Source organism: Equus caballus, chromosome 18 (assembly GCF_041296265.1).
Source record: "Equus caballus isolate H_3958 breed thoroughbred chromosome 18, TB-T2T, whole genome shotgun sequence".
Classification (NCBI taxonomy): Eukaryota; Metazoa; Chordata; class Mammalia; order Perissodactyla; family Equidae; genus Equus; species Equus caballus.
In genome coordinates, this window is record NC_091701.1 from 34,605,033 (window position 1) to 34,627,271 (window position 22,239).

Here is a 22,239-nt window from a genome sequence, read left to right on the forward strand (position 1 = left end):
AAAAAAGATTAACGTAGACATTAAACATGGAAATTCACCAGTAAGTTTTGTCATTTTCTCACAAACATATCTCAAAATTACTCCTTTATTTCAATATAAACAAGGTCCCACTGCTGGTCACCTGACCAATTGCCTTACATTTCTGGAGCTTGACATTTCAGTCTGTTACAGACACAAGAACACTGTCACAAGTATAATGACGGAAAACACCTGCAAAGCAGCTGACTGCACTGCTTCACCAGTGGATAGGTCCCTACTTCAATATGCCACTCCCTCCCAACCTCAGCACAAATATCCCCCAGCCATCCATGAAGTTACCTTGTCCAGAAGGCCCTGAAGCATTATTTCCCTAGGGACCTAAGATATCAGGACTGATGACATACAAAAGTACCCAAGTGCTCTAAGATCCTCACTTCTTGGAGTATTCCTTGAACGTAAAATTTTCCTAGGATACAAAGACACTCAAGTTCACAAAATCATAAAGAGATAAGACAAATGTTCCACCTCTTCTTGTATACAAAGCTTGAGTCAAAACTTTTTATATTAGAAATTTCACACAACAAACCTAAACATTTTTAAAAGGGTTTCTAATGTCTTTGTGATATTAAATGTGATTTCAATTATGTCAATATACATAGAGCTCAATTTGGGAGGGGGAGTTATACAAAGAGACTAATCAGAACATATTTTCATCTAGGCCTTTGCAGGAAAATACAATAAGCAAGAAAGGTTAATATCTACAAGGATAATTTGTCATATCTAAAATCAATACAATTAGTAAAATGTATTTTAAGCACAAATTAAAATTAATATACATTTTTCTTATCTCTAGGAACCAAAAGAGCCCTCATTAGACATAATTATAGCTTCCTCCTCAAAGTGTTATCTTGAACATTAACTGAGAAAATATCTTTAAAAGTGCTCTGCAGGTATCACCTCCTCTCAAGGAACCACAGAGAGACATACTGTAAGAAAATGCTACTCCAATCCAAAGGACTAGTTTCAAGCAAAAATAATTAGAGGAATTCTGTATATCAATGTAAGAAGTTTTGGGCAAGAGAATAGCATACATTACCATAATTTAAAATCATATATGTATTTCACTTGCCACGCAAGATGACTTAAATACGAGCATAACGTAATTGTAAATCACTGAAAATACAGTCAAGTCCTTGCCCCCAGAGTTTACAGTCACACTCAATGGTCAGAAATGAAAAAAAAGAAAGAAACAATTTATGAGAAACACAATAGAGGTCTACCAAATATTTTGGTTTCTAAGTAGAATCTGAACAAAGAAGAAGGATTTTGGTGAGCACACACATGAAATGGCTCAAGATCTAAATGATACGACTCAAAATTACAAACCACTAAGTATAAGGAGAATTAAGAGGCCAGCCTTATACAAGCAATAACCTTTTAATAACGTTTTAAAACAACGACACAATTTTATGGGTGTTAAAACTATTTTAAAAAACTGAAATAGAGTTCAGTATTCTAGTCTCTGCATTAACAAACACCAGGGTCATGGAACATTTGTAGTAGGAAAGAGAAAAAATGGTTTCACTCCCGCTTCTTCAAACTATGGTTTGTTGAGAGTTATGATGGGTATTTTCAATTTCAAGGCTTTTTACTCAAATAAACCACAAATTGTGAGTTAGACACCCTCAGGGCTGTGTCATCAGTAAGCCAAGCACATATAATACCGTAAGAAAACATACTGTTTATTAGATGGACTTAAAAATCAACACAAATCAGTTTTAGGCACTTCTTGAGTACAGATTATGGGAATTTTATACCAAAGAACAGCATATCTAGCAGGCAAGACCATAAAGACTTAAACTTTAGTTTTTAGAACAATACACAAGGGCTAGATAATTGATAAGAAATATTGCATAATTAATCCAACTGTATCCTGTTACAATTTCACACACAATTTTAGGGTTTAATAGAAGCAGTCACTTTAATAGCATCCAAAGTATTTAAATTCTCTTTCTTTCCTTTATTCCACCATTATGGTCTTAAAATTATCATACATTCTAGGGAGCATGATATAGAACTTTAATTTTGTATAAGTGGAACTTTATAAAGTATTTTCTATTATTATGTCTGCATCCACAGAGTCAACACATGATGGCTGATGATTTTGATGTCTTTTAAAGCCCATTTCAACAGGTTTATTTTGCAAAGACAGGCTTCTCATCACTAATTCCTTTAGACAACTAATGTTCATCTTTTTTCTTTAAGTAAACAAGAGGGAAAAAACATTCTGTGGGCTACGCTTTTAAGGACGTAAGGATATCTTCAGGTTAAACACTACATATAAACTTAGTTTGGCATCTTTTTTCCAACTCAAATTGTACTGATATTCTGTAAAACGTAACCCATTTTTGGTAATGGAAGGTAATACATGTATAACTTAATCCCTTCCATGCCTAACTAGTAGCTTGAGGAGCTGGCAGAGTCTAGTTAGTTTCTTATCTTTCCAAATCTACCTTTCAGCATATGAAACTAAAATTAAGAAGCAGTGAAATATTAAATACAGTATAATTTAAAGGATTTTACTACTGGCATTTATGTGCTATATACACAGCAAGCCAGTCTTTTGATGTACTCAACAAGCCTGACAACACTCTCTAATGAGCAAAGTACAAATGAATGAATCAAGCCAGTGGTAGGGCAAGAGCAAAGAACTAGAGAACCTACTAAGAAACTAGTAGTTTGGGGAACAATGGATATAGGCAAAGTTTAGAACACCTCCAGGACTGAGACAACACATCTTCACTGATGCTGAATGAAGATACAGGAGAGCAAGGGACGGCTGAGCTATGGGAAAGCCAATCCTGAAGCAAGAAGTTCCAGATTATATCTGAACGGTAGGAAGGGTCAAAATTAAGTCATGCAAACAAATTTCTGTCTCTACTCAGCCTTGAAAGAGGGACTGATGCCAGGATACAACTGGGCAACTGAGAGAAGATGACCCCCAAGTCTACAGATAATCTGGGATGTGTTGCTATCCCTTATGTACAAAGCAGAACACACTACAGATAGATTCCCAAAAATGCCTGCAGAGAAAACTAGAAAGTCATCTACAGTTTTTCTATTTACACTAATATAAACAGATTTTGAGGTTGTCTGTACTGTATGTGGTTGCTGTAGTCACAGCAAGAAATGTAAAGTGCCTGTAAGAGAGGGGACAATAGAATCCCATTTCTAGGCATCTTAACACTACACACTCAGACAAAAAAGAAAAGAACATCTCAGGGACTTCCTGCCTTTCCTCAAGCTCCCTGCACTTCTCTGTAATCTCACTGTAACTCCCTATGAGGCACTTTTTAAAGGCCAGGAAACGGAACCTCTGCTATTTCATGCCACACTTCTAAAATCACTTTATCTACCTGCATTAAAAATGCCAGCCAGCAGTGCTAAAGCACTTTTTATTCTTAAGGCAAAATGTCATATTCCCTACGCACTTTCCCTTGCTCCTCACACTACCTGCCTTCATTGTATTCCTTGCCCATCGTGAGAGCCAAAGATAAGAGAGAACTGAAAATTTCCAAAAAAGAATCCTCAATATAATGTGTAAGATACACTTTACAAATGCTATTATGACAAAATTAAACATATTTAAATGCTTATAGCATATGGTTACTTTCACCAAGATATCAAGAAGTTATGACTTTCAAAATTAGTATCAAACACAGGATATTTAAATCCAGCCATATGTACAGAAGTATGAAGTTTTGTTCTTTCCAAAGCTGAGCACAATGACCCTAATGATTGTTTACACCCAAAAGCAGCATATTAAAAAACCAAAAGCATTGCCCTTTGCTTAATTCCACTTAAACTACATACAAATTGCCAATAGGACTATTTGTGAGGCTCCCCATCTTATTTGGAAGTAATACTGTTAAAATGATTTTAACATATTTTCATATTTTCATAAATGAATTTAAACTTTTTTCCCTGTTGTAATTTTGGTTTTATGCACAAGTATATAGGTACCACCTTATTTCTAATGCTTAGCCTAGAAAGGTAGAATATAACAAAAAAATCATGTTTTGTAAATGTTGTATAACATTTCATGCATTCTCATGATGCCATGTCAAAAATCTACTACACTAAACCAACTGTAACAATGTAGTGCATGCTTTAAACATCCAATTAAGAGTAAATTTCAGCCAACACCTTGATGACAAGGGAATCTGCTCTATTGGTGAACAGATGTGGCAGTAATCTAAGACACTAAACCATGATTATTCAAATTAAAAGATAAAAAGGATAAAAGGAGTGGATCTGCCAGGCTATTTTACAGAATATTTGTCTCTGATGAAACTGCAACATCTACAAAATGGATTTGGGTTTTTAAGGGAGTTTTTAATATACAACAAGTAATTCATTATAGTGATTTGAGAAAGTATGAGAACATATGAACAAATAAAGCTTAGTAATTTAGGATTTACTTTTGTAAAAGAAGGTGACAAATATTAAAATGCTATACTTGCATTTTGAACATTAAAATATAAATATAAAACACACATATCCAATGTTAAACACTGATCTCCCATGCCTGACTTGGATTTAGATATTGAGTGTTTTATATTTTATAGAAAGAAACTTTCAAAGTTTTGTCAATGCTTATAGTATGTACTATTATTCTCATCAAAATCTTCATGAAACCTAAAAGGCTGGCATTAAGAGTAGTTATTTTTTTCCTTGAATATTCCAAAACATGCTAGTTTGGATTAGCTTTCAGATTTTCAGGGCATGAAAGATACACAGAGTACCCAAGAATACATTTTAACACACTTAGGATAAGTTTGTTTACAGTCACAACAGAAATACCTTCAACTTTCAGATACTGAAAAAAAATACCCTAGGCAAACATAAAAGATCTTTAGGGCCAAGTTACTTCTTAGTAAAAATAATACATCATGTCAATCAATTTTTAAACCAAATTTTTAAAAGCATTAAAAAAAAAACTGTATAATTGTCAACCAATGCATTCATGTGGTATAAGACTTACAGAAACAAAAAATATCTCAAATTATTTCAACTCTTAAGATAAGAAATAAGAAATTTTCAAATTAAGAAATTGTTTTTGTTGCTTAGCAAATATGTTTTACTTTTCATCTCAAATTCACCTTAAATGCTTGACATATAATCTAACACCTAAGAAGACTCTAGCTAAGTTATTTGATAATATTTATAAGGTGATACTTCTCTGGGTAGACATATTTCACACAAAAGTTTTCAATTAATGCTGACAAAAAATAACCACTTGATAATTTTAATCACAATTAGTGATTGACTGATTAATGGATTAACAATTTACTCAGTAATTTAGATGGCATAAGGTCCAATAAAGGGAACAACTTGATAATTGCTCAGTGTGCAACTCTGCCCATTAGTAATACGAAGCCAAGAATTTGATAGATATTCCACTCAGTTGGCTTACGTGTCTCCATGTATGTGATGTGATCAACAAAAAAATAGGTACACAATGTCAAGCTTTTTCCTTTTCCTTTTTTTTTAAAGAGCAGCTCAATGATTTCTGGGGTTGGTTAGTGTTGGTTAGTACAATACAGAGAACACAGAGGAAAAGTACAAAACAGCACTTAAAACCAATGCCAGTACTCACCTCATGATGGTTATAACTAAGGATATTATTAATTTTTGTGTTACTCACTTTTCTGTAGAACATAAATCAAAGCCATTAACTTGAACTTGAGGTATATACACAATACATACACAACATTATGCAAAATACTTTCAATAAGTAACATTACATTTTAAAATATTGGAAACTGAGTATCTGTGCTGATTTGTATTTTGACTTAACGAAACATGAAGAGCACAACATTGAAGAGGGAGGGTTATACTGATAACAAAGCTCTTAAAGTTAAAAATGTCTTCCTCTCCCTTTGTACTTACCACAGGCTACACAATGTCCTGAGAGGATTCGTTATGAGAATAGTGTCAATCACAGCTTTAAGACCTTGCTTTGGAAGTAACTAATGAGAAAGCAGATTGGAAGGTGAGACTTCATCTTTGTTTTCAAACAAGTAGTCTTAATTTTTCTTCTAATAGAAAACGTTGAAATCAGTTTATTATAAATATATCTAAACCATTAATTTTTGCAGCTTTCAGGTAAAGTCCAGCACTTCGTTTACACAAAGTCTTTGAGAAGAGGTCAGTAGAGATCATCTAATCTTAAGTCGTGACATCATCCATTCAAGTCCTTGGCATAATCTATAAAGAAAATAAGATCAGTTGGTTAATTTCTCAACTAAAAAGCTATGAACAGCAAACTAAAAGAAGATACCATTTTTCATTTACCTAAACCACAAAGATTAAAATTAATAATATTCAATGTTGGCAGCGCTGCAGTGAAGCCATACTTTCATACATCCTACATTCGTGCTTTTTGGGTTGTGTTATGTCTCTAGTGCCTAGAACACTGACTGATACATAAAAGGAGCTCAATAATTATACAGTGAATGCCCATAGAAAGTAATTTAGCAAAACAAATCAAAAATATTTAAAATACCAATACTCTCTACCCTTTTTTCTACTTCTAGAAATATATCCTAAAAAAATAATCAGAGATAAAGATATATTTATATATGACTATTCATCAAAGCATTTTTAATAGGAAAAAGTAAAATTTAAATGTCTAGAAATAGAGAAAAAGTTTATCATATTATGGAGCACTCATATGATGAAATATTAAAAACTTCCTTTCAAAGACTATTTTACAATATGATAAAATGCTCATGATATAAATGAAGTAAAAATGGCAGGATGTTAAACTAAATACAGAGTTGTTAAAAGAAAGTATACATATAATATGTATGTTACATCTATATATTAAAAAAATTTGAAGGAAATAAAAATCTCATATCACTAACACCAGTTATCATTGAACAATGGGTAATTGAGCATAATCCAAAATAGAGAAAGATGTTCACTGTGGTAAAAGAAATGAAATGTTTAGCAAGACGGAAACGGTTGCACATATTATGTTACAACAAAATGCAGGACTATTACGAAGCATTAACTATTACCTATGAGAAGCTTTTACAGAAATGAGAAACTATGCTACCATAGTAAATTTAAAAAAGAACAGAACTCAGATTTTTGTGTAAATATAAGTCTAATAACGTAAAAGAAGATAGAAATAGGAAAAAAAAAAAGCAACGAGGTAAATAAATGGTTATTTTGGTATTGGCCCACACTTTTCTCCTGTTATTAGATTTCTTACTTTTAAACTCTGATAGGAAACAGTACGAAATAATAATAACAACAATAGGTGAATAAATTATTTAACTCCAAACCGTTAAATGAATAGGAGCTACCTAATAGAAAACTAGAAACTGTGCTAAGCACTTAATATCCACTATTTTAATCTTCACAACACTGAGGTCAGAACCCTTCTCACATTACAGAGAGAACTCAGGCTTAGAGACGTTAGCAAATGGCAGAGGTGGAAGTCAAAACATTGACCAATACTAAAAAACCAAGAATTTAGACCAAGATGGCCAGAATGCAGAAGGGAAACATTTCCCCCAAAAAGCAAATGTTTCTACTTGCTAACTTCTGCAAATGGAAGCCCACATAAAGCAACAATTGAAAAGATACCATCATCTATTGATCTCCTCTTTTAAAATGAAACTGCCAGAGTTTGTATCTATCCTAACTGATACATTTTCCAGACAATTACTCAAAGCATATAAGCTAAATCTTATATCAATCATAGATGATTTGTCTTCATTGTCAAATTTAGTATTATAATCAGTGCTTTTGCTTAAAGACCTTTGGTAGACAAAGATAATAAATATAAAGATATATCTATATGTGTATTTCAACATGTATTATACTATTTGACAAAGAAATATGTAAGTGAGAAGATATTTTTACTTAAATGAATATGTGGACAATTGGTACTATGTGGGATTTTTCTTTTTTTTTTAAGATTGGCACCCGAGCTAATAACTGTTGCCAATCTTTTTTCCCCTGCTTTTTCTCCCCAAATCCCCTCAGTACACGGTTGTATATTTTAATTGTGGGTCCTTCTAATTGTGGCATGTGGGAGACCACCTCACCATGGCCCGACGAGCGGTGCCATGTCCACGCCCAGGATCAGAACCAAGGAAACCCTGGGCCGCCAAAGTGGAGCATTCGAATTGAACCACTCTGCCACAGGGCCAGCCCCTGGGGTTTTTTTTTTAAATGAATAGATTTGCTTTTTGAAGTTCTAATCACGCTCTTCCAAATGTCTGTCACCAAGTAATAGTGCCTTCTATTTCACTGAGTAAAATCTGGCTCCATCTCCAATTCAATTCTTTTTTCTCTGCTTTTAAATACATAAATGAGCGATTCTAAATACAAGTCTTAAAGTTGGGGTTGAGATTCTTCAAGTGTTAGGAAAGGGCAGAAGCTTAGGGCATAGAAAGATGAGTTAGCTGAAGTGGGAGAAATTCTCAAGACCATGGTGAAGGGTGAACCAATATAATGACTTATTGAAGCTGTCTATCTACGCCCCAAACTTCTGCCCTTTCCTAATACCCGAAAAATCTCAACCCCATAATTTAAGATCTTTATTTAAAATCTTTCACCTCCAACTTAATTTTCTTTCCTTGCTTTTAAATACATACAGATCCACCATATTACGGAAAAATAACTATGACAAAAACTTTGCTTTAGTGCTCATCCTCTTAGCTTTTTCTCCTATTTCTAACCTCCCCTATTCCATCTCTCCTAACAGCATGCTCTCCATCCTCCTGGTCCTTGACCTTATGCTTAGCAGTACTGACAATCACTTCCTTCTTGAAATCCTTTCATCTCTGGGCATTAGACTAGCACAAAACTCTCCTGGAGGCACCCACCTTTCTTTCCAGAACCAAGGACCCTCACGCCACACTCTCTCCAATTCTAACCTTTTTAATTTTTTTAAAGTGCAATATCTCCCTTTTGACAACACTGGTGGCAAAAGTGAGTATCCTTAAACTGGTCTCACACATGAATCCTCTTCTATTTCAGCTTTTTTATGTATAAAATGTGAATTAAAAACAATTGTTCTACAGATTATTATGAGGAACAAATGATATATTGTATGGAAAGCACTCAAGACAGGACATGCTCAGCAAGTGTCAGTTTCTTTTTTATAGTGTAAGTCCCACCACCAGTGGAAGAATTGTTTCCCGACTTCTCCAGCTCTCCATGACACTCCCATTTCCCTGAACTCCTACAGCAACTCTATCATCTATATGCTCACATATATTAGTTCTGTATGTTTATGTGTATTATGTGTATGTTGTATGTTTTATTCTTTATAGAACCAAGCTAAACACTCTCTCACTGCAGATATGGACTATGTCTTACGTCTTTCCCTTACAATGTTTTATACATGGTAGCCTTAAACATTTACTGATTTTTAAGAAGACATAGATATTTCTAGGCTAAATGTTTGTTTGCTTTTTAAAGATTTTATTTTTCCTTTCTCTCCCCAAAGCCCCCCAGTACAAAGTTGTATATTTTTAGTTGTGGGTCCTTCTATTTGTGACATGTCCGCGCCCAGGATCTATCTGAACCAGTGAAACCCTGGGCCGCCGAAACAGAGTGCGCAAACTTGATCACTCAGCCACGGGGCTGGCCCCTAAATACATGTTCTGCAAGAAGACTTCTTACCCCTCGCCAGTAAGAGCACAGCATGCCTGGATATGCCACTGGTGATCTTTAATAGACGTTAGTTTCAAAAACTGGGAGATTTCTGCTACAGTCATGCATTCTTTAACATCTTGTTTATTAGCAAAAATCAGCAATCCAGCTTTCCTTAGGTCCTATAAAAGCAAACAAAACTGTAAAGGCCCGTGCATTTATTTTTCATAGATTTTCTATCTTAATTAACAGAATGTTTCTGATACTCTTCATAACCTAGAATTTCTCAACTACTTGACATGAAAGCATCTTACAGCTCTTATGCTGATAGAAGGTAAACTTAAAATGGAATACATTTTAGACAAATAAATCTATACTTTATGGATTTACATATTTCTTATAGTCTTAGATTACATTTTTTTTATGGTTCTAAGTGCTATGTATAACAAACAGTCATCATGTCTTCAAATATAATATCTATTTATTCCTTCTCCCAACCCCAAACTAGGTTTCTATGGCTAGTAAGAACTACTCTTTAGCATGGTACTCAACACCTTTTCAAAATTCCACCCCAACCTATTCTTTAGGTATAGAAACCTAAAGTTAGTACCTTTAGGTATAAATAGGAAATAAACTAATTCATTACATACAATGTACACTTTAGGGCTTTTAATTCTCGGTTGAGAGGTGTTATCCCAAACCAGTTCTATTAATGTTCTGAAACCCAGCTCTTATCTTTGTCTATGAAGATTTCTTAGATTTGAATATTCAATAGGCCCATCTTGGAGTGGCATTAAATTTAGCAAATTTCCCAATTAGATAATAAATTCTACCACTTCTATCCTTTGACACTGAGGCAAGTTCTTTAACCTTTCTGAATCTGTTCCTCATAACTAACATTTATTGAGTATCTAATCTGAGCAAGACACTCATCCTACTATTTTCCAAATAAAATCTCTTTAATCCTCACAAGATTCCTACAAGGTAGGCCTTACCATTCCCTTTTTACAGATGAGGAAACTAAGACTTAGATGTAACTAACTCACACAAGGTCACACAGCTCCTCAATAATAGAAGAAGGTTTGAGCTGAGATCTCCCCACTAGAGCTGCTGGCCCCTCATCTACAAAATGCTGCAACCACCACCCACCTCCTGGGGATGTGATTTGAAGGAATGAATTACTACATGTAAGGCACTCAGCTCAGTACCCGGCTTTGGGTGACAGTTTCATAAATGTGAGTTCACTTGTTGCCCTAAAAAATGTGGATTACCTTTACCCTCGTGCATACCCCAAAATGAGTGACACCGTGTTTTACTCACAAACCAGGCTGCAGGTTATCAGTCTCCTTTTGCTCTACCTCACCCTCCCCTCTCACAATCATTTTTAAAGCCAGTGACTTCCTCAATAATTTATTGAAATTTATGCACCTTTTCCTCATAAAAATACATATATGTAAAGAAAGTTCATGTACAATTTTAGAATGTTAATAGATTTAAAGTCCATTCATGAATCCTGGGCTAAGAATCTACGATGGATGCACTAGTGGATTAAACTCGTAAAATTCTGCCCATAGATATAAAGAGATATTGAGAAAACTAAAGTTTTGGTGCTATGCTTGAAAGTTTCCTCAACTGTGCTGAAAGCCATCTTCCTTCTCCTTAGAGATTTTAGTGGGATATTTTGGTTTCAATCATATGCATATGTGTTTGAAGCAAGAAAGTCTTCAATAGGTACAAACATTCTTCCACATTATTTTACTCTTGTTGGAATATAGTTTCAATGACTTCTTTGATTCTTTCTGATATAAATAAAAAATATAAGTAGTAAATTTATTTGGTTAAAAGAAGTTATGCAAAATGTTTTACCTAACAATCACGACTGACTTTTAGTTACAGCGCCCTCTGCAGGACGGTAGCTACGCACCACAGTTAATGACAGTTACCTGAACAGCACAGTCAGAAAGGGATACTTGAGAATGTTAAGTTTTAAGATGTCATGTTCAATTTGTTTCACCCATAGTTCAGTTCACCTGTCTATATAAAAGGCAAAAATTTGAAGGAATGGACTATAACTAGGACATATATATTCATTATCAAGGATCAAATATCCTCTTACCCTAAACGGAAAACGGAACGATTATCAATAGTTGATAAGTAGCTGAATCACTGAGTAGATGGACCTTCCACAGGATATAATTCCTATCTTCCTATCTTCCAGGTTTCAATATCTCTTGCTAGTGTGTGTTGAAATCTTTTATAAAGTCAGGATTGCTAATGCTGGCATGTTCAAAGAACAAATTTCTGATATTAGAAATACTTGGCACAAGTGAGGACACATAGTTTATGCTACATGTTTATAAGTAATCTATATTCATTACTCTCAGTGATGAAATTATTTGGAGAAGCCCCTGGACTGAAAATTGGAAAACATAAGAGATAAAGTTACTTATTGAAATGTCTCAAAAAAAAAAAAAAACCCCATATTGAATATCATTTTTCTAGATCTCATAGGCTCAAACTTTTTAATTTGGGTTCTTGATTAAACCAAAAAACCTACCAATTTTACTATTTTTAAACATGTAGGAACAGAGGAAAGAAAATCTTTCTTTACTTTTTATTAGATAACCTCAGAACCAATTATGCATTGAGATAAGAGAAAAAAATATATTGGGTTAAGGCTGTTCACCAACTTGACTTAACAAAAGGTCAAAGGACAAGGCGAACAGTGGTGATCGTTTGTATCCTAGCCATTTTAAATATTCTGAAAAACTTTCTGCTACATATTACAGATTTCTGTTCTTAAAAGTATAAAAATATATTTTAATTTAGTCAAGATGAATAACAGCACATGCAAGACATATTTACCTAGCATCTTCTATATGCCAAACGTAGCTGTCAATTTGTTTCTCAAAGCTTCATTTGTGAAGAAGAAATTCTTCTTCACAAGAAGAAAAAAAGAAGCTTCTAATTCCTAGAAGCTGAGTCATTCTGAATAAAATTTAATCTATCTTTCTGTGTTTGGATCTGTTTTAAAATTCATGAACTTCAAAGTTTTGCACTTCATTTAAGATGAAGCTTTCAGAATTGTTTAAAAACGTTTTACAGTTTCGTGTTTAGTAATACAGGTAAAGAATCATTATCAGTGATAATAAGATTCCGTTGGTTATTATGGTATGTATGGAATATCTGACCAACCCCATGTCAAAATGCGTTTTTCATGTACACACTCTCATTCTTTGATCCACTTGCCCTCCAGCACTCTGCTTATTTGGCTCTTCTTGACCCTATTATGTGGCTTACTCCAGCTCCCAACTTCATCTGTAATTCCTTTCTTCTCTGGTAATATCCCCATTCAGTCTCCTTTCACTTTCCAACTAGGCCCTATAGTTCCTTTTGCCTTTTTTTCCTAGCAAACAGCCTGAATGATAAGAACACCTAAATTCAAATCCTAGCTCTTAAAAAGCTGGTCAAATCACATGAACTGTTGGGCCCCAGTGTACCCATCCATAACAGATGAGGTTAAGTGACCTGCCCAAGTTAACACCTCCAGCTGATAAAATTCAAGACTTTGCCTGACCCCAACTACCAGGCTCTTTATATACTGATCTTGCTACATATTGGCCAATTAGAGTAAGAAACAAATATGGAGGCTACCTGGTAACAGAGTAAAAAATATAGCCAAAAGACTAATACATTTGTACATTTGTGTCTTTTTTTTTTTCAAAGTAATCACAAAACAACAATAAAATAACCCTTAGGTATAAAATGAAGAAGGTTGCATTTTTGTAAAATACAAAGGGAAAATGAAAAAGAATCCTTAAATCTTCTGCCTCTTTTATAGCTTATTATTTGTTTCCCACACTCAAATCGGAATTTGTTAAATGCATGCACAATGGCAAGGGGTATTTCTTTTGAAACCCCAAGGGGTTTAACATAGCTGCTAAAATCAGTCCAAAACAGGGAAATGTGCATCTTGGTGGGCATGACCACCACAAGAAAAAGAGGAACTTCAATTTACATAACCACTTTACGAGGTTTCCTTAAGTCTTGAAAGATTGCCTGAAACATACCAAGACTCTTAATGTAAATCTCAAAAGCAAATCACTGAATCAATATTAAAATTAACACAAAACTACATTACAAAGATATCCCAGTTTTCTTAAGCTTTATTCAAATTCTACTCAAATAAAAAATTACACTATATCTAAATATTAATTTTTCTATTTCCACCTATAAATCTGAGTTGAGAAAGTAACCCCTGCAATAAAAAGCATGCAAAAATAATCAACTGCCACTACAGCAAATATTACATGATTTTACAGTTACTATTATCATTACTGACTATATTATTCAGTTTAATTTTTAAATTATGCTACCAGTAGTATTTCTCAAGGACTAAGAAAACGTGGCTAGCATATAGTTTTGTTTAGTCAGAGACAATATCAGAGAAACCTAAGAGCACCAATATTTAAATATTTGTCTGATAACTGAGTTACAATCAAGACTTGCTATGTGAATGTGAGACTTTAAAACCCCATTTCCAATGATAATCTTCTGTATAATTAATCTATCAAAATGTAAAATAAAAGCCAATTTAGGTCTTTTTGACCAGGAAAACTTCTAGATCAAATTTATCTAGGAGAAATGAAATAAAATTCTACAACTGACGCCACAATCTTTCTGCTGCTTCCAGATAGATTTCCAACTTGGGAAGTGTCAAAATTATAAAGCAGGCACCACCAGCAGATAAATAATTTTTTAAAAAATCTGAAACATTATCCTCATGAGGAAGTAGAAAGAACAAATATGATAGAAACACCTCCCCCCATACACATCTAATGCCAGAGTCCTACTTACCTCATGGGCTAACATTTTATAGAGTTCTTCTCTAGTTACAGAAATCCTTTCTCTGTCTGTACTGTCCACAACAACTATTACAAACTAAAATAATTACAAAAAAATCATTAGTGATCACATAATTTGATGATTTGTAAAATTTATAAAGCGCTTATTTGATTAACAGGCTACAAATATCAAGAAATTAGAACCTTATGGTATAGTTTTATTGGAAAACCAGACATACCTACTATACATTGTGAATCTTAAAGGTTTCATCCACTTCTAATCAAATATATTTACTAATTTTTAAGAGAAAAATAAGAGAAAAGAGAATGATGTTAACACTCCATGTGAATATTCTAATATTCTAACCAATATATAACATGTTTGTTTTCTAAATTAATATCTTGAATGGTAACAGGCCTATACCAATCTATTTGCACTATAAGTCAATAAGAAAAAAATACATTATGGTTCTAAATTTAAGTTACTTCTAGACGTAATATTTACTAATATCAATTTGAAAATCTAAAAGCCCATGTGTATGGGAGTAAAGAAATGTGGCAGTCAGGGGTCCGGCCTCGTGGCCGAGTGGTTAAGTTCGCACGCTTCACTTCGGCGGCCCTGGGTTTGGCCAGTTTGGATCCTGGGCGTGGAAATGGCACTGCTCATCAAGCCATGCTGAGGCGGCGTCCCACATAGCACAACCAGAAGGATCTACAACTAGAGTATAACTATGTACTAGGGGGCTTGGAGAGAAGAAGAAGAAGAAGGAAAAAAAAAAGAAGATTGGCAAAAGATGCTAGCTCAGGTGCCAATCTTTAAAAAAAAAAAAAAGAAATGCGGCAGTTAAAGAAAGCAGTTTTTTTAAAAAATCAGCAAATTGAAAGAATAAATTTATATCTAAAACCATGCTCTCTTCCTTATATAAATGTCACCTGCTACCTTCAAGCACAACTCTTTCTTGAACTGATGATAAGACCAGTATCAGAAGATCTAACAAAAGACTTGAAAAGGAGCTGTGCAGGACTGATCTTACACCGTACCTCCTCAATTCCACGAGCACGAAAAAGCACAAGGGGATACAGACACTTTATGATGGCATTTGCGATGCCCAAGCTAATTCTGACTGCCTATTATTAACATCCACTATTTATCTTTTAGAACTAGCTTTTCATTTCCAAATAAACCACTCTATTTTCAGGATCTTTTCTCTTCTTCAGATTTCATTAACCATAAGGCAGATAAATAAGAGAACTGCTGCTTCACCTCTTCTCTCACTTGAAACCTTACTGATAAGTGGCTTTACTGCTGTAAAGGCCTTTTAATAAAGCTGTTAATTTTCAAGGTGTTGCCATGAATTTGCTAACTATGGCATTATAAATAGGAGTACTAATCATATATACCTTTCCTTTTCCAAAAAACATGATCAAATGCTTAATGCAGTGTTAGGGGATCAGGTCATTAGAGACACAGTGTCTTAATGACATAATATTCATCTTTATATACATCTGGAGACTTATTAACTTATAATTAGCACTAGAAAAACAATCAACAAAGCCTTTCAACTTACAAGGTCTATACAATAAAGTTCTCAAACGTTGTAGGTCTGAAATTTCCTTTTGGAAAATAACATGCTAATAAAAACATATGATTATGTCTAATTTGCTTTACAGCCAAAAGAAAACGAATTCTTTAATTTGCAATTGTATTGCAAAAAAGAAAACACAGTAAAATTTTGGCCAGGATTCAAACCACCAGAGCCCTCTCATTTAACTAGAATTTCCTCTAAGCAGACAAAATAAATAGTAAGAGAGACATGAAATTACAAACTGTGAGATAGAATTCATTATAAAAACAACTACTTAAGACAAGTTCTGGGATCAATACACAATCAGACTAATCAATCACCAGTTCTTCCTACAGAGGTTCAATGAGAGTGCATCCATTGACCGTATCCAGTGATAGAACAATGATCCTGAAACAGGGACTCAAAGATTCCACTATATTTAAATTCTACTTATATTAACATATTGTGATATTTCAAAAAGATTAACTGTAAGTTCATATGTAGAAGGCGCTTCCCAAGTATTCTTTTCATATAAGTTTTAGTATACTAAAAAGCATTACCTCTGTGTTAGTATAGTAAGTGTTCCAGGAAGAACGAAGAGATTCTTGGCCACCAATATCCCACATTAGGAAACGTGTATTATTAATCACTATCTCTTCTACATTACTTCCTATTGTAGGGGATGTATGTACAACTTCATTCATAGAACTGAAAATAAAAAGTTCACATGTATCACAATTAGCAAGGAAGCTAGATTGTTTAAACATTTTTAAATGAAGAGATAAACCCCTTTTATATTTTACACTCAAATGTCCCTTTACAACTAGCTCTTAAGAATGAGCTAAAGGTTTAAACAGAGGTAGAACTAGATAGTGGACTATCTGGAATACTCTAGATTCATTCTAGGAAACTACGTAAACAAGTATTTCTCTACTTTCTATTAGCAAAACAACTCAACAATATGCTCAACGTCATGTAATTTTCTAGTTCTCTAGAAACAGTTCCTTAAATCTGGCTCCTGGTTTTTGGCCAACCTGCCTTCTTATAGAGTAACTTAGGTTCCATGTAAGTTTATTGCTTTCATTAATCAAACGCACCCAGGCAGAAAAAGTAACTATAAATAACAAAATAAATTTTTTGTAGTTAATACTTACAATTGATAAAGGATGGTAGTTTTCCCTGCATTATCCAGACCAACAATGATAACTTTGTGCTCTAAAATAAAGAAAACACCAGAGATTTATTAATTAAAAACAAAAATTTTTAAATTCCCTATTTCATCCATTCTCTCCAGCTATGGTATAATTCAACGCACAGCACTTTATACCTTCTTGGAACTCAAAAGAAGATCCTAGCAAACCCAGCAGAAGTGTGCCATTAGTCTCACGTTCCCCATCCAGTTCATGCTACATAGAGAACTCTGATCTCTCTGGGAAGCCAAAAGCACTATATTCTCTCTACTCTATGGAAGTCTAACTCTCAGTAAAGTATCCCAAATGTAATCACAACAATTTACAAATGACTTATGGTGTAAATGTTTCGCTTTGGACTAAGCCATTTAAGTTCTGTGAATTTTAGGCTTCAACTGGGTACGTATATGTGAGGCGGGGTGAATGCGAAAGAAAAAAAAGGGCAGCCTTTTAAAAAAAGACCTGGTAGCAGAAGCCGAGGGCCCATTACAGGTAATTGTAAGCTATCTGCATACATGTAAACCACAGGGCCATTCTAAGGTAACAACCAAATCTAAGGACCTATGGCTATGGTGGCAGTGACTCCCTCCCCACTTGGCTTCTACAACATCACTTTCTCCAAATTTTCTTCCTGTTTCTTGATGTTTTTTTTCACCGACTCCTCTTCCTTGAGTCTTCCTTCAAACATTCATGTTTTCCAGAGTTGTCTTCTTGTACTCTCTTCACATTTTAGCAAGGCATTCTTAGGACCCATATATTTCTGTGCTGTCTAAAAATTATTCCCAAAGACAGCAGTGTGGAGGAAGCTAGTCTCCAAAGATGGTCTCCGGATATTCATTCTCCCTTATAGTCTCCGCTTTGATTCAGGGCTGTCCTATGACTCACTTTTAACCAAGAGAACGCAGGAAAAGTGATGCTGTGTGACTTCCAAGCCTAGATCTCACAAACCTTGCAGCTGCTGCCTGGTTCTCTTGGACAACTCCCCCTGGGGTAAACCAGACACCATGTAACAAGTCCACCTGTTCCAAGACTGCTACACAGATGAGCGAGGAAGCCCAGGCTAATCACGTGGCCTGACCTTGTAGAGAAATGCGTGGTGGCCCCAAGCTGTTCCAGCCACACTAGGTGAGATACCAGACACAAATAAAGAAGCCATCTTGGATATGCAGCCAGGTCAAGCTGTAGATGATTCTAGTTCTAGCTGCCATCCAACCGCAACCAAATGAGAATCCCAAGCTAAAAATTCCTAGCTGAGCTCAGTCAACTCACAGAACCATGAGAGATAATAGGTTATTGCTTTAAGTCACAAAATTTGGGAGCAGTTTGTTACACAGCAACAGTTAATGGAAGCACTGTGGAAAAATCACATGTATGTGACCTTGGGCAAATGACTTATTTCTCTAACCCTAAGTTTCCTCATGTAAAACAGGAACAACATTACGTATCTTTCAGGGTTGTGTGATGATTAAGATAGCACATGGGCAGTGCCTGCTACCAAAAAAGACAGTTCCTAATCTGTGTTCCCAAATCTCTCCCAACTCCAATCTACCTACCGGACAGTGTCACTCAACATATCCAAAACCCAATATTCAAACTTGTTCTAATTGTATCTTACCTAATTTGCTTAATGGTATTATCATTAATTCAGATACCCTTGGAGATTATTCAAGCTTTCCTTCAGCCCCAATATCTAATTTGTCACCAAGTTCTATTGATTCCTCCTCAAAAATATATCCCAAACCTGCCTCCTTCTCCACTGTCCAGTTGTAGCCCTCCTCATCTCTTACTGGAAAACATTCCCTAAGTGGACATCTCCAATCCATCTACCTTGTTTCTAGAGTAATTTTTCTACCCTATAAAGCTGATAATGCCACTCTCTTATTTAAACAATGGCTCTACATTTTGACAAGACAAAGTTCAAGCTTTCAGCCTTGTAAATAAAGGCCAGTCACGAGCGACTACACTTCAGCTTTATCTCTCATCACTATCACCAGGTATCTAAGACGGAATTCAAGCCATTCTCCCCACATAAGCTGCCACATATGTTCACAGCAACCTCCACTCATGGTTTTTCCCTGTGCTGGAATTATCTTCTTCAATTCTCCATTTAGGGAATTTCTACTAATCTTTTAAGGGTTAGCTTTCAAAGAAAAATCGCTTTCTCCTGCTTTTCCACAACACCTCTAATATAGTACTTATCATAATTATTTACATGTCCACTAATCTTCTCTGCTTAATGAGGCACCCTTCAAGTATACAGATCATGAGCTAATTATCTTTATATTCCCAGTACCTACAACTTTTTCTGGCACGGAGCAGGTACTCAATAAATGTTGAATTAATTAATATTCATTCTATAAATAATAAATGTTGAGGATTATACTACTTCAGAGTAAGGAGCTCTTTAAAAAAAGCCTTTTCAATCAGATGGCAGATGTTTTCCAAATAGCAGCCATTTACCAAAGAGGAATTCCTAATGCTATATCGGTACCTCCTGTTATACAAAAATAGGAAGAGCAAGTAAGTAGGAATTTTAATACATTTTCTCTAATCACTCACTTCTTTGAAGAAAGAGCAAACAGCTTAGAACCACTAGGGTCCTAAAGTGACATGACCATGCTCCTCCACACAGGGTCTTAAAAATCATTTTAAAGACACAGGGCCCAGTCTACTTCATCTTTAGAGATGACTAGGGTGAAGGAACTGAGAAAACGATCAAATACAAAGATGACAGTCATTGAAAGTAAAGGGTTAATCACATGTAGAGGGCATGCTAAGGCGAGGTCAGCTGAAGGACCACCAAAGCCTCACCAAGTGACATTCCTTTCATGAACTGACCTGGTGCACCGCCCTGAGTCCCCCAGGTGCACAAACTCAATGCTGCTGTTATCACAGAAAGGACAGGACTCAGAGAAGGCAAGGGACTAATATATAAACTGGAATGCCAAAATGAGTAACATAAAATGAAACCAAATCTTCAAAACTACCTGACAAGTGCAGTCTCTCCCTAAGGAAAAGTATATAGAGTGACTAAACTAAATTAGATTACTCAAGGAGCACTGAAGCTCATCAAAGGGAGTACTATAGGCTGGGAAGACTGGTCAATCTGTCTTCAAAGGAGGGCCACATGTACATCAGGGCCAGATTATTGAGTCCTTGGAGCAAGGTACTTTTTCACCTGGAAAGTTTTTAAATGGTATGCCAATTTTGCCTCTCTAACTCTATATTTTTCTGTGTCCCAAAATTAAGTATTCCCCTTTTGATGACATATCTCTTCTTCAGTTCTATTAATACAAGCACCTATAAACATTTTAACACAAGTAGAATTCATATCAGGCTATACTCTGATCTCTGACTTGGATGAACGTTTTTAACTTCCTACTTAGAATAAGAATTTTTTTTTAATTGAAGGAAACATTCTTAAAGGCAAGGATTTTCTTTTTTAAACGTATGCTTTTTGGTTAGGAAAACTGGCCCTGAGCTAACATTTGTTGCCAACCTTCCTCTTTTTTTCTCCCCAAAGCCCTAGTACATAGTTGTATATCCCAGTTCTAAGTCTTTCTAGTTCTTCTATGTGGGACGCCACTACAGCAAGGCTTGATGAGCAGTGCTAGGTCCGCGCCCAGGATCTGAACCAGTGAACCCTGGGCCGCTGAAGCAGAGCATGCAAACTTACCCGCTACACCAGCAGGCCAGCCCAGAATACTAATTTTTAATAATATTGTTAAAATGTCAGCTTATTTTTAAGTTTCAGGAATACCATTTTGTAACCCCCTTTGTATTATTTGCAGGACTAAATTTAGACAGACTTGCCAATATTCAAGAAGAAAATACAATTAATCTGACCAATCAGAGAAACGGTACCCTAAAAATAGTACAAGAATAACAGGGGCAAAAGTGAACAAAACTTATACACACACTAAAAAATGTGCGTGAGTATAAATAATACACACAGAGACCACAAATACAAAAGAGCACTGTCTCTTACATGGTCCTTCATCACTTAAGGATTAAGTTAAACACCTATTCCAACCATGCTACCATTGTTCCAAATATTTTGCCAGTCTTCTTTTGTAATTGCTTCCACAGCTTGTGGTACACTGTTTTGAACATTCCCAATGGTGGTACACCCTTTAACCTCTGAAGACGAATCTGATTTTAAGGGGAGGGGGACCACCGAGGTATGATCTCAGTCATAAAGTAAAAGGTAGCTAAAATGAGTGCTACTTTTTTGTTGTTAAATAAAGTGTGATGCCTAAATGATAAGAATGATTTAAAAATTTGTCTCTAAAGAAATTCTAAAAGAAGTTTCAAATGGTATTTTGAGTAACAGTAGGGCATATCAGTAGAAAAACTACCCAGCCTCCTAAAATGATAGTTTTAAGGTGAAACCTTTTCTGGTTTTGTTTTTTTAAGTGGTCTCCTTACTTTAGCCATGTCCCATAGGACTTACTTCCTGATTCCAAACAGTACTTTTCTAACACTTCTATAAGGAAGGATTGACTAGGCAAAAACTCCTCCAGAAAGATTCTTTATCATACCTGACCACAAGCTGAACATGATAAGCAGGGTAAAACTGCTGTGAACAAAACCACTGGGCAGTAACACAGACATACACTGACATCAAGCAGATGGCAGAAGAGGAGATACTGTCTTCTCATAACACAAGTTAGTTGCCTGCTGAGGACAGGATGGGGTTAACAGTTTCAAGACACAACAACTTTGACAGCCACTGTACAGAATAACTAGAGAATCAATAAACTGGAAGTAGATAACATAACCTGTGGTGGATAAAGATTTAGACTGTTGTTAAGTCTTTCTTCAGAAGTGCCTAGAAATAAAGAAAGCACACTGGGGAGAGGAGGTATGGCCAATGATACAGGGTGAGAACTCATGACTGGCATGGTAGAAAACAGACAGGAGTAGAATGTCAGAGATGGTGACGGGAAGTAATGAAGCAGCTCATACCATTCTCGATACTGG

General features: G+C 35.2%; 1 protein-coding gene across 1 annotated transcript in view; it reads right to left on the bottom strand.

The window, feature by feature from the left end:
• Positions 1 to 1,700: 1,700 nt before the first annotated feature.
• ARL5A (ADP ribosylation factor like GTPase 5A) overlaps positions 1,701 to 22,239 on the bottom strand; it is a 28,369-nt gene continuing 7,830 nt past the window's right edge. The window contains exons 2-6 of the mRNA XM_001488594.7: positions 17,221 to 17,281; positions 16,627 to 16,774; positions 14,515 to 14,598; positions 9,688 to 9,839; positions 1,701 to 6,249 (exon numbers count right to left, since the gene is read on the bottom strand). Coding sequence (XP_001488644.1) covers positions 6,201 to 6,249; positions 9,688 to 9,839; positions 14,515 to 14,598; positions 16,627 to 16,774; positions 17,221 to 17,281 — 494 coding nt within the window. The 3' untranslated portion in view covers positions 1,701 to 6,200. The remainder of the gene's footprint in view (positions 6,250 to 9,687; positions 9,840 to 14,514; positions 14,599 to 16,626; positions 16,775 to 17,220; positions 17,282 to 22,239) is intronic.